This window comes from Chlorocebus sabaeus, chromosome 18 (assembly GCF_047675955.1).
Source record: "Chlorocebus sabaeus isolate Y175 chromosome 18, mChlSab1.0.hap1, whole genome shotgun sequence".
Lineage (NCBI taxonomy): Eukaryota > Metazoa > Chordata > Mammalia > Primates > Cercopithecidae > Chlorocebus > Chlorocebus sabaeus.
In genome coordinates this window covers 5,852,326-5,869,860 of record NC_132921.1, presented here as the reverse complement: position 1 = coordinate 5,869,860, position 17,535 = coordinate 5,852,326, and the positions used below count along the sequence as shown (strand labels likewise).

The 17,535-nt window shown below is 45.1% G+C and overlaps 1 protein-coding gene across 1 annotated transcript in view; it reads left to right on the top strand.

Annotated features, from left to right (window-relative positions):
• Positions 1-17,535, top strand: part of CNDP1 (carnosine dipeptidase 1) — a 47,903-nt gene that overhangs the window by 24,595 nt on the left and 5,773 nt on the right. Inside the window, exons 4-9 of the mRNA XM_008013768.3 lie at positions 579-741; positions 1,935-2,023; positions 5,212-5,412; positions 9,156-9,240; positions 14,944-15,104; positions 16,235-16,399. Of these exons, the coding sequence (XP_008011959.3) occupies positions 579-741; positions 1,935-2,023; positions 5,212-5,412; positions 9,156-9,240; positions 14,944-15,104; positions 16,235-16,399 (864 nt within the window). The remainder of the gene's footprint in view (positions 1-578; positions 742-1,934; positions 2,024-5,211; positions 5,413-9,155; positions 9,241-14,943; positions 15,105-16,234; positions 16,400-17,535) is intronic.

Sequence of the window (17,535 nt, the reverse complement as noted above, 5' to 3'; positions counted from 1 at the left end):
GCATGAGCCACCGTTCCTGGCCCATCTGCGTTCTTACTGAAGAGCACATTCAGCTAATGATGCTAATTGTCAATGTGGATCTAAAGAAGCGCTTTACTTTTAATTAGGTTTTATATCTTAATTAAAAGTGTCTTGGCTGGATGCAGTGTCTCACACTTGAAATCCTAGCACTTTAGGAGGCTAAGGCGGGCGGATTCCTTGAGCCTGAGGGTTTGAGACCAGCCTGGGCAACATGGCAAAACCTGTCTCTACCAAAAATACAAAAAGGTAGCCAGATGTGGTGGCGCATGTCTGGAGTCTCAGCTGCTATGAGGAGGCCGAGGTAGGAAAATCACATAAGCCTGGGAGTGCGCCACTGCACTCCAGCCTGGGCGCCGGGACCGAGACCTGTCTCCAAAAGAAAAAAATGTGTTTCATGGGACTCATTTTAGAGATGGAGAAACTGATGCTCAGAAAAATGGCATGGGCTCTCCAAGGACCCAGGGATAGCCTGAACAGGACTCCCAATATCATGTATTTGAATTTTCTGGAAGAACAACACAGCATTTTTAAAAATGTGATTCCTGATCATTTTGCAGCTGCCCGATGGTCAGAGTCTTCCAATACCTCCCGTCATCCTGGCCGAACTGGGGAACGATCCCACGAAACGCACCGTGTGCTTCTACGGCCACTTGGACGTGCAGCCTGCCGACCAGGGCGATGGGTGGCTCACGGACCCCTACGTGCTGACGGAGGTGGAAGGTCAGTGAGGCACCCAGGCTACAGTGCGGAGCTGCTGTGCTTACAAGATTGAAGGGGTGAAGATGTGGCTGTGTCCCTGGATTTCGGGTCTCTCCCTGTCATTAAGAATGCATAGGCCTGGTGCGGTGGCTCATGCCTGTAATCCCAGAACTTTGGGAAGCCAAGGTGGTTGGATCACTTGAGGTCAGGAGTTGAAGACCAGCCTGGCCACCATGGCAAAACCCCATCTCTACTAAAAATACAAAAAAATAGCTGGGCATGGTGGTGGGCGCCTGTAATCACAGCTACTTGGGAGACCAAGGCAGAATTGCTTGAACCTAGGGGGTGGAGGTTGCAGTGAGCTGAGATCATACCATTGCACTCTAGCCTGGGTGACAGAGCGAGACTCTGGGGAAAAAAAAAAGCCTGGCATGCTGGCACATGCTTGTAATCCCAGTTACTTAGGAGCCTGAGGCAGGAGAATCACTTGAACCTGGGAGGCAGAGGTTGCAGTGAGCTGAGATGACACCATTGCACTCCATTCTGCCTGGATGACGGAGTGAGACTCCATCTAAAAAAAAAAAAAAAAAGAAGAAGAATTCATAGAGAAGTGGCTCTCATAGCCTACTGATTGGTTCACTGAGGCTGGTTTTCTTTCATTTGTGAATTAAAACCACACTTTTGTGCCCCTGGATGGAGGTTCTTGAGTTGTGGGGAAAACAGTTGTTGAGGCCACACACTTTCCTTTTGAACAGTATCAAACGTAATTCGCATTTTATAAAGAAAAAGAAGAAAGGTTAATAGAGATATACACATGTATTTTTTTCATTCTTCTACTAATTGTAAAATCCCAAAATGAGAGGCCATGCCACATGGCACTCTGCAACAAATCCCCGGTGGGTCTCTTCAGTGAACTTGGATAAAATAGCTAATTATTGTTACGGACAGTGGGATCTGTCTATTGCAAATTTCCTTGTCTTATCTGACTAGCTGACGACTGTACTATTTGTCAGGGAAGAGATCCAAGGATCTCTTGTGTCCGGTCTTATTTGTACATAAGAAATCATACTTTGCAATTTCATAGCAAGATTTGTGCCTGGAATATTATTATAGAAAGCACTGTTAACATTAGCACCCATGAAACAACATTGGTTTTTAACTCACGTGGCAGAGGTGTCCACACTTCTCTGAACATTCTTCTTCCCTTTGTAAAGGGAAACTTTATGGACGAGGCGCAACCGACAACAAAGGTCCTGTCTTGGCTTGGATCAATGCTGTGAGCGCCTTCAGAGCCCTGGAGCAAGTAGGTGACAGCTGTGTTCGGGAGGGAGGAGGAGGAGGATGGTAACTACAACTTACTTTGAGTTGTTTGCTGTGTTCTGAGCAAACTGCCTTAGGTCACTTATTCACTCCAACAATCTTCTTTGGAGATATGTGGACAATTGTATCCATTTTACAGATAAGGACAGTAAGGCTTGGGAAGGTCAGAGAACTTACCCAGAGCAGTGCAGCTGGTGGCAAGGCTGATACTTTGAGGATGGATTCCAGCCTGCACTTTTAACCACGTTAAAAAACAAGACACAGCCAAAGACACAACAAGCCTGTGGCCAAGCTGCTATCTGATGGGACTTGTCTTTTTTTGTTTAATCCTTATTTTATCTTATCTTGTCTTTTTTAATCTTCTTTTTCTTCTTATCACAAAGTATGATTTGTTAGCAGAGACAAACACACATTTTTTAAATGTATCGGCTGCTTTGCAAATGATCAAGATAGGAATCTCCATGACATTCCGCAGGAATCCTTGGATCTCTTCCCTGAGAGCACAGTGGTTCTCTTTAGATGTCCAAATAAGGGCTCTGGAGCAGAGGCAGGGGTACAGATTTGAGGAGGTGGGTCCCCTCTTTCCGGCCTCCAGAGGACATTGTTGGTGGACCCAGGTTTGTACCTTTAACTATCTCATGTTTCAACACAAGGATGCTTTTATCTCAAGGCACTCTTCTCCCGCTCCTGGCGAATGTACTTAGACACCAACAGAGGACTGGATCTAGCTGTGTGAACTTGGGCAAGTGACTTGACCTCTCTGGGCCTCGGATTCTGTTCTGTGGAACAGAATCAGGTCAACCTTGGGGTATGGTTCCATCTGCCCTGTCCTGGGCACCGCCTCAGCCCTGTCCAAGGCTGCAAGGCCCTGAGGGCTGAGGGGCCTCCCTGGCACCCTGTCCTGCAGAGAAAACCCGGGCTTCTGGGGTGTCTTTTCCTGAAGATTATTTCATTAGGTGCTGGGGGCTTCCCTCAGAAGTTTATTTTCTCCTAAGACATAAGCAGATGGAGGGGACTTAAGTACTCTGACTCCACTCCTGAATCTCACAGAAGACACGCTCAGGAAATCAGCACAGGTCTCGGCGGTGTCCTGCAGACCACTGCAAAGGTGTCTTCTTATCCATGAAGCTCACACCACCCATGCCCTGAGCATTCCATGTGGGTTTGGTTTCTTTCTCTGTCTCCCTCCCTGTTTTTCCTTCTCTCCTTTCTTTCTCTTTCTTCCTCTCTCTCTCTCCTTCTAAGGGATAGCAATATTTATAAGATTGTTCCGATAAAAAGGCCAAAATCTGTTTTCCTTTATAAATTTCAACTCTGAAAATTACACAATCACAAAGAAAACAGAAGAAATATTCACTGCCCTGGACACGTCAGTTCATCTCTGAGCCTCACTTTCCTCGTCTGTGATCAAAGTGGGAATGGCAGTTTCTACCTCACAGGCTTACAGGGATTCAGTGAAGAAATATCTGCACTGGGGGTGGTGTGTGAGGTCCTTCGAGAGTGTGTGAGGTCCTTCGAGAGTGTCCCCTTCTTCCTCCCTCCCTCCCTTCTTCTCCTCTGCCCGCCTTGCCTACAGAGCTCTTAGGACACATTCCCTCCCTGGGTTATTTTCTAGGAGGCAGAGTGAGTACTAATATCCATATTTCACAGGTAGAGCAGTGAGCTGCCAAGGGGAAGCTTGGCAAACCCAGCTGCTAATGCATGCGGCCTGCATGCTGAGTGCTATGGGTTTGTATTTTATTAAAAGTGACTTGCCAGAAAATTCTTAGGATTTCCAACTACTCTTCAGCAATTGTTTGCTAGTTCAGTGTTCACACAGAACCTTCAGATATTAAGATTTCAGAACTCCAGATGGACTTCCTAAGACACACAGAAACACAAGGGATACATATGAACAAATCACTATCCCCCAAAAGCTCTTCTCCAACTGAATGACTGATTTTCTAATTTTCTCATTTTAATTACTACGTAACTTATTATTTTCTCATCCATAATCCTGTGCTCATGTTGCATTTGTTAATCTGTGGTGAGTCAAGCCCACTTATTAGAATTGATTATAGTGTGTGCATGCTGTTTATCTGCATGTAATCACTTTTAGAGTTCTGCACGCATCCTGTGCTCTAGGAGAAGACTTTGACCTCTCCTCTTAATGTGGTTCTCAAAGATATGAAGTTATAAATTATAAAGATACAAAAAGATCAAAACCAAATGGGGGAAGAAGCATGTTGTAAAAATTTTAAAGGAGCTATTCCTTGCCCTAATATTAACTAAAAAAAACCCCTCAAGTTCCATTTTGCTGCAAGATCAAAGCCTTTGAATAAGTTAAAAGGCAGATTGAAATCACAGCTGAAAAATAACAGATACTTGAAGTAAAAATTAACCTGAGGCTTAACAATCTTTCAAAGGAGAAATTTCTCCTTTTTCATGTTCAGAATTATGAGGACAGAAAAGCGATTTGTAATTGCCTAACCTTTCTTGAAAAATTCCTTTTGGGGAGAAGGAGAAAAATGCCTCCCTCTGCAGCCACACGGGGAAGCTCTGTAGTATAGAATGTGCTTTCCTGTAGATGCCTCTTTCCCCAATTCTTGATCATAGCATTAAATTGGCAGGACATGTTGGAGGGCACGCACCAGGCGTTACCTTGAATTTTCCTTCACAACCATAATTACGACTCCATTGCTGTAACAGAACTGTGGGGAATGCACATTCATACATTGAATGTAAATAATAATTTCATGTGTTTATGTTATATGCAAACAAATAGTGGATCTTCAAAGGTGAATGGGCAATGTAGTAGTCTGTTTTCATGCTGCTGATAAAGACATACCTGAGAGTGGGAAGGTTTAAATGGACTTACAGTTCCACATGGCTGGGGAGGCCTCAGAATCATGGCGGGAGGTGAATGTCATTTCTTACATGGCCGCAGCAAGAGAAAATGAGGAAGAAGCAAAAGCTGAAATGCCTGATAAACCCATCAGATCTCGTGAGACTTACTCACTATCACGAGAATAGCACAGGAAAGACTGGCCCCCATGATTCAATTACGTCCTCCTGAGTCCCTCCACAACATGTGGGAATTCTGGGAGATACAATTCAAGTTGAGACTTGGTGGAGACACAGCCAAACCACATCAGGCAACTTGTGCAATTTTTTTCTTCTGTTGTTACTTAGGATCTTCCTGTGAATATCAAATTCATCATTGAGGGGATGGAAGAGGCTGGCTCTGTTGCCCTGGAGGAACTTGTGGAAAAAGAAAAGAACCGATTCTTCTCTGGTGTGGACTACATCGTAATTTCAGATAACCTGTGGATCAGCCAAAGGAAGCCAGCAATCACTTACGGAACCCGGGGGAACAGCTACTTCATGGTGGAGGTGTCCACAGAGAGCAGTGCATGGATGGAGGCCTGTGGGGGTTGTGAATGGGAGTGCCAATCCATTCTGGGATCTTGGAGAGGAAGAAAGAAAGCTTTCCAGAGGGCAGAGGCCTTACTTGGGGCACACAGCCTTAGGGAAGGTGGGGTGGGTGCAGAGGTCTTGGGGTTTGGGGAGGTCATGAACCCCCTGACACTTGGAGTGGATGTGGCTATGTACCTTGTTCTGGAGAGGGGATTCACAGGGGTTTGTGACTCACAAAGCAAAGCTTGGAAACTCTGGCCATGGGATTTGCAGGCAGGTATGGCAGCCACAGGGAGGTAAGCAGACTGCCTGATCAATGCAGGGGCAACTGTGCTGTGTCCTGCTCCCAGCGTGGGCCTGCTGGCCGCAGTGGCAGGAAATCTAAGTGCTGTGGTTACAGGGAAGGAGAAAGAGCATTAGTGTCACCCGAGGCCAGTATCTGAAACCTAGCTTCCACCATGCCCAGCCTTGTGCAGGTGGCTTCATCTTGAGCCTTGGTTTCCCACCTTGAAAGATGGCACAATAATGCCCCCTTCCAGGATGGCTGTGTCATTACATGCAGCCTTTAGTTCAGGTTTGATGCATAGTCAGTTTCCTTCCCCTTTTCTCTTTTTCTAGTAATACAGGCAACTTGTGATAATGCATGAGACTTAGAAAGTCCCTCCCGGGTAAATAGCTAATTATTTCATCATTTCAGTCTGTTTTCTCATATAGCAGTGTGTAGGCTGATAATCCATGCTCTATCCAATCCCTAGGCAGTTTTGAGATTCAGATGTGAGCACATACACGGAAACACATGGCTATGCATTTGAAAAACAGTGAGTGCCTTCTATTTATCAGATAGGAGGATGCTAAGTCCCAGGGGTACAGAACTGAATAAAATAGTCTCTGCCCTCAGGAAGTTTACTTCTAGTGAGATACAGATACTAAAGAGATGTGGGAGTGACGGAGAAAACAGGAAGCAGGGACTGTTCTCTAGAACCCGCTTTCAGGAAACATGGCTGTGAAAAGTAGAACAGAGCTGGGATGATGGCTGGAGGAAGTCTTTGGGAGGCAATCGACAGAGGCAGCAGTTGGAGACCTGGGAGGGAGGGGGAGGATTTTTGAGAATAAAGGCTCCGAGGAGGTGGGAGGGGGCGAGCTCCACACCCATGGGAGGAAAGTAACCTCTTTTGTGAGGGCCTTGAGTAGGTAGAGAGCTCCAAGTCCTAGCGTTTCTTCCCTCTTAGCCTCAATTTTTTTCTGTTTAGCAGGAAGTGAGTGTATCTGCAGTGAAGTGATGGCTTGAAGTGGTCACTTTGGGACAGGGGGAAGAGAAGGGATGGGAGGATGAAGAAGAGCCAGGCAATGTTAAGGTCTGGAGTCATCTATCCATGCAAATTGATGGCTTCTGCAGCATGCTCAGTGGCCAGGAACAGAGAAGGCCTCGGAGGGGCAGACTGGCCCTGGGGTTGAGGTTACTCCAGAGGGTTGTGGTGGAGAAAGTAAGGAAGAGCTCGTCAAGGTGTTGAGCAGAGGGGCTGAGGTGATCAATGGTGGTATTCAGGTTGAACAGGGGAAAAAACAAAGGCAGGAGGGCAATGTGGAACATCTTGGAAGGGTCAAGGGACTGACGTCTTGATGAAGACCGAGAACAGGTGGTACAGCAAAGTTACAAGAGAGGAGGAGGAGAGCTGTCATCAGGATGTGAGACAGCCAGCTCAAGGTTTCGAAGTAAGACCGTCCATACTCCAGAGTAATTTAGCTAGCATTATTGCCTAGTGAACTGAAAGTCTTAATGCTAAAGTGAATAAACCGAAGATTGCTCTGGTACTGCATTGAAGATGGAGTGGAACACAGTAAAGACCAGCTGGGCTGGAAGGATGGGAGGGGATGAACTGAAGAATCAACTTCAAAAAAGCCCAACCTGTAGAAATTGGTAGTTGATTGGATATGGCGTACATAGGAGAAATCATGCTGGTAGGAAGTAATTGCAGAAGTGGTTGAATTCGGGTCTAGATCTCCTGAGTTTCAGAAACTGGAAGCATGCTCAAGTGGAATGCACTGTAAGCACCCCAGAGTTTTAGGTCTGGTGTTTATGGAGTAGGTCAGACCTCCAGGGATGAACATTTAAGGGCATAGAGGTGTTAATAGTATCCCTGCCCTTAAATTATCGTGAGCACCGCATGGTCAGAGATAACCAGGTCCACACATGTTTGTGTCTTTCCACAATGTCAGGCTTTTACTGATGCTATCTCAATAATAAAAGCCACGGGCTCCATGCAGTTTCCAAGGAGGCAATTCTCCTTAGTGCCTCCCATTCACTCAGGAGTCAGAGCTGCAGGCACACAGGCTCAAGCTACTCCACAAGACAGTCGATATTGTAAAGCATACATTGTGCTATACCTAGCCAATATGTGAATGTTATAAACTGAATATTCCATAACAAACAAAGTAACATTTACCATCAAGACAGAAGCAGCTGGGCACAGTGGCTCACACCTGTAATCCTAGCACTTTGCGAGGCTGAGGAAGGTGGATCACCTGAGGTCAGCAGTTCAAGACCAGCCTGCCCAACATGGTGAAACCCTGTCTCTACTAAAAAAAAACAAAAAAATTAACTGGGCATGGTGGCGTGCACCTGTAGTCCCACCTACTTGGGAGGCTGAGGCAGAAGAATCACTTGAAGCTGGGAGGCGGAGGTTGCAGTAAGCTGAGATCGTGTCACTGCACTCCTGCCTAGGTCACAGAACAATATTCTGTCTCATAATAATAATAATAATGATAATAATAATAAATAATTTAAAAAAAGAAAAGGGATAGGAAAACAGGTTAATGAACCAGTCCAGGGAGTGTGACATAGACAAAAAGAAACCCTGGCCTGGCCCAGGTGGTCCAGTGGTCTTGTAAGGAAGAGCCTTTGATTTGGGCAGAGCCTTTGGTGGCAGATGCTGGGTTCTTAGCACAAGTGACAGCAGGACCGTGTCTGTTAAGTTTTGAACTGCTGACATCCTGGTTTTATGACTGCCAAGTCCTCTGATGAGAACCAATAGTGGAAGAACGTGTTTGGTTATATCCTTATCCAGCTGGATGCAGTCTTTATTGATCAGGCAGAACACCTAGTCCCTGTTGGCAAAGTGCCTTAGGAAATGTAAGATGGAGTCTTTTTCTAAGACAGAGTCACTCTTATGTCAAGGGTGCTGTATACATAAATGCTATCCTGTGAGCTCTTGAAGCTCATGTAGAGGAAGGATGAGCCAAGTATTAAGCTTTAGAGGTGGGAGGAAGAAAAGATGTTATTACAGGAGATATCAATAGAATTGTCCTGCAGGCAAGAAAAGAAGAAAGAGAAGAAAGCTTCTCAGAAACCAAGGGAAGAAAATTTTTCCAGAAAGAGGAGTGATCAACAATATTGGATGAAACCAAAAGGAAGACAGCTGTGTAAACATCAATCATTTGGCCAGGGAGAGCCTCATGATCTTGGCTAGAATAAAGGTGGTGGAAAAGCTGGGGAATGAGTCAGCTTCAGGGTATTCAGAAGATGGTGGGAATGAAGCAATGGACAGCGGGTAGGAACTCCAGTCCCCATGACTGAGAAACATGGAAAGTGAAGTCAGGTCTGGAGGTTGACTACCTGAGTTCTGAGGGACACGTGCAGATATGTATTTCACCACATGAAATGCTTCCACTAAAGCAACCAAGGCAGGAAGTATATCTCTTGCCTTTTATCTACTCTACAGGTGAAATGCAGAGACCAGGATTTTCACTCGGGAACCTTTGGTGGCATCCTTCATGAACCAATGGCTGATCTGGTTGCTCTTCTCGGTAATGCCTTGTTTTGTTTCACTTTTTAAGCATCAGGGATCAACTAAAAGACAGTTCTACTTGATTCTATGTGCCTCTGCTTGCTTTATGAACCAGCTCTGAACAAGGGTGTAGATGCTTAGATTTTCCTCCCCTTGGCTAACTGTTCCCTCCTCTTTTAAGTAAGTCTGCAAAACTCTTCTTCAGTTCCTCCGTTTTCTTTTATTGGACATTGTGACACATCCAGCCATACTCAAGGACAAGAGGGCAGAGACTCAAAGGATACAAAAGACTGAGAGGCCACCCTGACTCCCTTACTGCTGCTCCTAGAATGCCGGGCCGGGTGGGGTGTGGTATTCCCAAGCCAGTTGAACCACAAGTTCAACTTCGGTAGACTTGGCATGACTTTTCCACTGAAGATAAATCAACAAAGGGATGATCAAAAGGAAAAGGAACTAAGCGACACACCAGATGAGGCCCTTCCCCCACTTTCTCAAGAGCATCTCGTTTTTCACGACAGACTCGCCCTTCCGCAGACCAGCCCACACCTTGTAGCATGTGGGTTCTGCGTGTGGGTGACCAGGTATGTCCTCGCTCTGCCACAGACCACCTGCGTGACCTTGGCAAGTTATTTGAGTTCTCTAGTCTTCGGTTTCTCATTTGTAAAGGGGCACAATCTTCTATTTACCTAGTATTGCTTTTAGGATGCAAAAAGGTGATGTGTGCAGAGCACTTGTCATGGTGGCTGGAATGCAGCATGTCCTTCAGTGAGTAATGGCCTGCCCTGGCCTGACTCCAGAAATGGTGTCAAATACGTCAGCACCACTTGGCTTCATTTTCCAAGGTTGCTGTGGCCCTGAGTGGCACAGCAACGCCGACGAGTTCCCCGATTGTCCTGGTGCTGTCCTTGATTTCCCATGGATTGCTGGTGTGTGCAGTAGGGAGTTGTGTGTTTTTCTCGGGGAGCCTGTTTGCCCAGGCTCAATTCATCTACAGCTCTTCTAGGCATCATGGCTACCCATGGTGGGTTCCCAGGGAAGCTAAGGAAGTTTAAACTCCAGGGGCCTCACTTACGGAGCTCCTTCCACAGTCGTGGCAGGGACACTCATCATTTTATATTCATAATTCGGTGTCCTTTTAAAAAAGAGGTTCACATATTACCTATGCTTTAGACTCTGCAAAACCTCGCGGTGCTCCACTTGACATGTATAGCTTCTTTATGCAAATTTCACAACATGGCCAGGCATGGTGGCTCATGACTGCAATCCCAGCACTTTGGGAGGCCAAGGTGGGTGGATTGCTTGATCTCAGGACTTCAAGACCAGCCTGGGCAACATGGTGAAACCCTGTCTGTACAAAAAACACAAAAATTAGCCAGGCATGATGGTGTAGGCCTGTAGTCCCAGCTACTTAAGGGACTGAGGCAGGAAGATCGCTTGAGCCCAGGAGGTGGAGGCTGCAGTGAGCTGAGATAATCATGCCACTGTACTACAGCCTGGGCGACAGAACGAGACCCTTTATCAAAAAAAGAAAGAAATAGAAAAAGCAAAAAAAAAAAAAAAAAAAAAAGTTTAGTAATGTGCCCCTTTTGAGCAGACAAATTGCCAGAAAGCATTTACTCCCTTGGCCTCAGTAGTCCAGGCCATGGTACAATCAGCCCAGATGGCCCAGGTGTTGGGAGAATCTTCTTAAGGTCTTTAGCATCATTTTTAGTTGCACAGCTTTCTCTTTCATTCTCCCAAAGTGAATAATGAAATTCACCTATATTTCTACCATCTATCTAGCTATCCATCCATCCATCCGTCTATTATCTATCGATCTATCATCTTTCTATCCATCCATCCAACCATCCATCCAACCATCCATCCATCCATCCATCCATCTATTATCTATCCATCTATCATCTTTCTATCCATCTATCCATCCATTATCTATCTATCCATCTACCTATCATCTATCTGTCCATCTACCCAACTATCTATCCATCCATCCATTTATTATCTATCCATCTATCATTTTTCTATTCATCCATCCATCCATCCATCCATTTGTCCATCTATCATCTTTCTATCCATCCATCCGTCTATCCATCCATCCATCTATTATCTATCTATCCATCCATCCATTATCTATCATCTATCCATCCATCCATCCATTCATCCATCCATCCAACTATCTTCTTCCTATCTATCTATCTATCTATCTATCTATCTATCTATCTATCTATTCTTCTATGGCCTTCTAGTTTTCCTGAAATATAGCTCTTGGATGATATTTCTCATGCTTCACAGTTCAGAGAGAATACACCCAGCCATTTTCCTTTAAAGAGTTTAAATGGTTTCCAGAAGAATCAGATAGTATGCAACTCACGATTTTAGGGAGTGGAGGTTAATTTCTGTTTTACCAGAATGAATGTTTTCTTCCCTAGGAACTGCATCTGAAATCTTTAGCAGCACATTTTGCTTTTCCCACAAGCATGACTGCTGCATGGCGTCTCTTCAGGCTGTGTGGCTTCAGCCAGGCATAGGATTCCATTCAGCCCCAAAAATGCACATTGCTCTGCTAAGGAAGAGTCAGCTCAGGGTCATGAATGAAATTAAAAACGTGATTTGACTTTCTTTAGTTTTTGATACAAATCAAATAACCAATCCACAGCACAGTAATTTCTGGATTGTGTCCTCTATGTGGTTTTCATATATTTTGCACAAAAACATAAGGACATAGTGTTGAGCTTTAGTGTTTATCAGATGACAAGCAGGAATTTTGCTTGCTGACAGGCTGGGCTGTAGTGGAGATGCCTGGACTCCCAGGGCCCCCTGATGTCAAGTGAGAGTCGGCTCTGCTCTGTCCACTCCTGCAGGCCGACAATCAGCCATATACACTAGTCAGGATGTGGGAATCCATGGGCAGCCCTTGCCTCATGCAAGCCTCCTAACCTCTCTGTCTGTGCTGTGATCATGAACAGACAATAAACACTAGTGCGTGATGACCTCCACTAGGGTACAAAGCAAAACCAAGTTAGTTCCCTGTCTGAAAAGGGGCTTAGTGTGCAGGGGACGCAGAAGCTGCTAAGAGGATACTTGTATTTACAAATGGAACTCTAACCTTCTGTGGTTTCCCTTTGCAGACACTTTCCTACTCTTTGCATTTCCCTAAAAGCTATAAAACAGAAAAGGCCATTGCACCAAGGGCATTTTTATAAGCACCAAATGATGTTATTTAAAATGTTCAAATCCAAGATGGCTGCTGGGCACGCAGGATTCTGTTTCCTGTGGGCAGTTTTCAAAGGCACTTTCTGCCTTCCCTGCACTTGCCCAGACGACTGTGGTAACTGCAGAAATGACATCACGTCATGATTGCAAGAGGAAAATGAACAGGATGGGAGGGAACACGCTCTTAAGCATAATATTTTCATTCAAATGCTTTCAATATTAAAGAACTAGGGCAAAGAAATATGGAAAGTGGGATCTGTGAAGCAGCATTATTTCTGAGTAGCACAGATATCAATGGCTCCCCTTTCCCTGTGATGGTGTTTCAGGCAGGGCCGAAGTGACTGAGCCGCACTCCACAGCTCTCTAATCAGATTTCTCTGCAAGCAAATTAAAAGGGAAAGGAAGGCCAGGTACAGCGGCCATGATCATGCCACTGCACTCCAGCCTGGGTGGCAGAGCAAGCTCTGTCTCAAAAAAAGGAAAGAAAGAAAGAGAGAAAGGAAAGGAAGGGAAGGAAAGGGAGGGAGGGAGGGAAAGAACAAAGGAAGGAAAGAAGGAAGGAAGGAAAAGGAAAGGAAGGAAAGAAGGAAGGAAGGAAAAGGAAAGGAAAGAAGAAGGAAGGAAGAAGAAAGAAAGAAAAGAAAAAGAAGGAAAAGAAAGAGAAAGGAAGGAAGGAACTGCTAAGAGGATGCTTGTGTTTACACAAGGAAGGAAGGAAGAAAGAAAGGAAAGAAAGAAGGAAAGAAAGAGAAGGAAGGAAGGAAGGAAAGAAAAAGTAAATGAGGAAATCCTCTTACTCTTCCTTCTCCCAGTCCAGCAGAAGGGAAGGCTGCTTGTATGCTAAGAGAATAAAGTTGTAATTTAAAATGATGCCAAGAACAGAGGCTTGGATTGTTTTACTAGTGACGTGCAGTGTGTGCTTAGAAAGCACGACTCTGCAACTCTGTCCTTACACAGAAGACTGTCAGCAGAAGTTTACGGACATACCCTCAAGAGAAGATCTCATGATTGCATTATCAGTGGGGACTCATTGAGCTGCCCTGGAGACATTTTTGTGTCATTTATATCGGTCTACTTTCTGGCTGCATTTTGCCTTTGATAAGCACTTTCTCCAGAGAGTGGGCAGCATTTACTGAACTTCAACATCTGCTGCTCTTCTGGGTATTTAGTGATGGTTTTTTCCACTTGTATTGATCCCTAAACTGTTTCACAAAGAGCATACTAGTATATATAGAGGATTTTGTGGTCATGATGGTATCTCATAGAGTAGACCTGAAGGGTATAATGCTTTTAATTAAAAATGAGTGTTTAATATTGTGTGTGTGTGTGTGTGTGTGTGTGTGTCTGTGTAGGGGAAGAGAAGTTGGGAAGAGATGACAACAATTTTTGGTTTCTCAGGTATGTATGTACGTAGGTGTGTATACATGTACGTGTGTGTGTGTGTGTATATATATACACACATACATATATATACACACACATATATATATACATATATATACACACACATATAAATTTTTTTTGAGATGGCGTCTCACTCTGTCACCCAGGCGGGAGTGCAGTGGCGTGATCTGGGCTCACTGCAACCTCCACCTCCTGGGTTCAAGTGATTCTCCTGCCTCAGCCTCCCCAGTAGCTGGGACTACAGGTGAGTGCCACAATGCCCTGCTAATTTTTTGTATTTTTAGTAGAAACAGGGTTTCACCATGTTAGCCAGAATGGTTTTGGTCTCCTGACCTTGTGATCTGCCTGCCTCAGGCTCCCAAAGTGCTGGGATTACAGATGTGAGCCACCGCTCCCGGCCATATAATTTCTTTTTTGAGACAGGGTCTGACTTTATCACCCAGGCTGGAGTGCAGTGATGTGATCACTACTCACTGCACCTTCAAATTCCTGGGCTCTAGTGATCCTCCCACCTTAGCTTCCCAAGTAGCTGGGACCACAGGCATGTGCTACCATGCCCCACTAGTTTTTGTATTTTTTGTAGAAATGGGGTCTCGCCATGTTGCCCAGGCTGGTTGGGAACTCCTCGGCTCAAGCAATCCACTTGCTTTGACCTTTCAAATTGCTGGGAGTACAGATGTGAGCCACCGCACCCAGCATGTATTTTAAATGTTTTATAGTGAACACGTATTACTTTTTAAATCAGCATAAGGTAAAACTAAAAAACAAACCTTGTTTATGTATAAAAGGCATAGCTGAGAACGTGAACGTGATGGAGATAACTCGCTCCGAACTCACTGGTTGTGGACCCAGGTGTTTTCAGCGTCACCTTTGACAAGGTGAACACTAAAGCAGGGCTGATTCCAGCTGCGTGAACCTGGTGACCAGCTCCTTTCTCTGACAGTCACTTCTTGGATTGAGTTGCTGCCAATGGCTTTGGCCATGGGGACCCAGAGAGTCACAAGGCCTGCTGCAGCCCTGAAGAGTCCTCCCACAGTCTGCGGCTCCAGGACCACAACATGGGCACACTCCTTTCTACCTGGCTTTGTTTGCTATGTGTGTTTTGTAGGTAGCCTGGTAGACTCGTCGGGTCATATCCTGGTCCCTGGAATCTATGATGAAGTGGCTCCTCTTACAGAAGAGGAAATAAATACATACAAAGCCATCCATCTAGACCTGGAAGAATACCGGAATAGCAGCCGGGTTGAGAAATTTCTGTTCGATACTAAGGTATGACCACAGACTGATGGATAAGCTGGAAGAGGCATGAGGCTAGTAGATCATATTTGCCCGCTGTCTAAATCATTGTCTGGTGCTAATCTGCATATCTTAGAATCCAAAGCAGATGTGAATTCCTAGGCAGATTTTTGATGTCCACAGCCACTTCCCTGTGGGCTGGGTCAACCAGTCCTTTTTACTGGGGTCTAATGGGCACTGGCTTCTGGTATTTAACTACAAGCAGTTACCCATTTCCCAGCCATGTTTTCCAAAGCTGTTTATTAACCTAAATCCCATGCCAGCCTTCAGCCTGTGAGCTGGACTTCTTATCTTTTCAAAGACCAAGAAAAGTCTGAGATGATTCCAGCTCCAAGACCTGTAACTGTTCATTTTTCCAGACAAAACCAAAAGCCTTAGGGTCTAATCTGTAAGTGAATACATCACTCCCTCAGTGGACTAAGTAAACACAAAGTCAAAAACATTCCTTACTGGCAAATTTAGAATTGTTTTGCTTTTCTCCTCCTCCTCTTTCTGGGCAGCATGCTTGCCTGACAAGGTGTTCGGTAGCAGGGCTGGTACCTGGGGAAGGGGCCACGAGGGGGAAAAGCAAGCTGAAAAGAAGCAGTAGAGTGAATTATTATGAAGCAGGCGTCTTCCTGCAGACCAGCTCAAGGATGGCCAGAAGAAGAAAGAAAACTGGCTCAAACATGTGGAGAGTTCTTTGATGTCTTCTGAATAAGAAAATGCTTTCATTACATAAGTTATTATTGTAATGATTGAGGTTAGAAATTTATAATTGAACCCACATTTCTGAAGGGGCCCGTTTGTCTATGGCCATTCCATCCTGAACGTGCCCGATCTCATCTGAAAGGACCCCTTTGCCATTTGTTCACTGAAAACTGCAAATGTTGGGCAAAGAGGGGCACTCATCAGTGGGGAGCATCTTGGGTAGGTGAAGGCATCTGAAGACAGCAGAGAGTTTGTGTCCTGAGGGAAAAGTCCTTGCGTCAGACACAGCTGAGTAAGGTGACAGTTAACGTGTCCTGAATGGTGTCTCAGAGAGACAGACAGTGGTAACACAAGCAACCCAGCTCCACTGGGGTCTAATTAAGCATCCTTTGGATAATTTTATTTTAATATAGGAGGAGATTCTAATGCACCTCTGGAGGTACCCATCTCTTTCTATTCATGGGATCGAGGGTGCGTTTGATGAGCCTGGAGCTAAAACAGTCATACCTGGCCAAGTTATAGGAAAATTTTCCATCCGTCTAGTCCCTCACATGAATGTGTCTGTGGTGGAAAAACAGGTAACAAATGCTTATTGTCATTCTGCCTAGTAACATGGTTTCTTAATCCCGCATATCACTGCTTGGTGAGCAGTGAGGTTGCTGCCATTGGAGTATCATTTTTTTCTAATACAAGAGGTGTGGAACAAACATCAAGAAACCAGTATTGCCCAGTGCAGTGACTTGTGCCTATAATCCTGGCCAAGGGATTTGAGAGGCCAAGGCTAGAGGATCCCTTGAGCCCAGGAATTCAAGGCTGCAGTGAGCTATGATTGCACCACTGCACTCCAGCCTGGGTGACAGAGCGAGACGCTGTCTCTTAAAAAAACGAACAAAAAGAACCCAATCTTTTTCCTCAAGTATATGGAACTACAGCAGTCAGGTAAATAACCATTTGAAGCTAGGAAAATTTGAAAGTTAGATGGTAGATATAAAAGCAAGTTAGATAGTGCTAGGAAAATTTGAAAATTAGATGGTAGATATAAAAGCAAGATTGGTTTACACATAGATGGAGTAGGGACCTGCCTATGCTTGGACAGAAGTAGAAAGTCTCAGGCTTCAATCATTAGATCTTCATGATGTCTGAAATTAACACTTTGGAAGCAGCCATTTTAAGGAAAATGTTTTCTGGAAGGAGTTACGTGTCCAAATTACCAACCAATCATCAATTTGCCTCAAGTTAGTTTAACAGAAAGTAGACTCTTGAATGAATGAACTAAAGAAATACTTCATCCCAACCGTCAGTCTTTCTCCATTCCATTATCCCTCTTTATTGTCTTGTTAGCACTAATTACATTCTAATATAGTGTCTCTTTCTCCCTCCCTGCCTCTTCCCCTCCTCCTTTCCCTCCCTCCCTCCTTCCTTCCTTCCCTGCCTCTCTCCTGCCCTCTCTCCTTCCTCCCTTTTCCCTTCCCTTCCCTTCCCTCTCCTCCCCTTTCCTTTTTCTTCCCTCCTGTTCCTTCCTCCTGCCCTCCTTCCATCCTTCCTTCTCCTTTCCCCAATCCCCTTCCCTCTCCATCCCCTCCCCTTCCCTTCCCTTTCCTTTTCTCTTTCCCTCCTTCCTCCTTTCCCTTCCTTCTTTTTGGAGGTGCTACCCCTTTTGCTCATGACATATAAACTCCATGAGGGCAGGGCCTTCCTTGTCTTGTTCACAGCT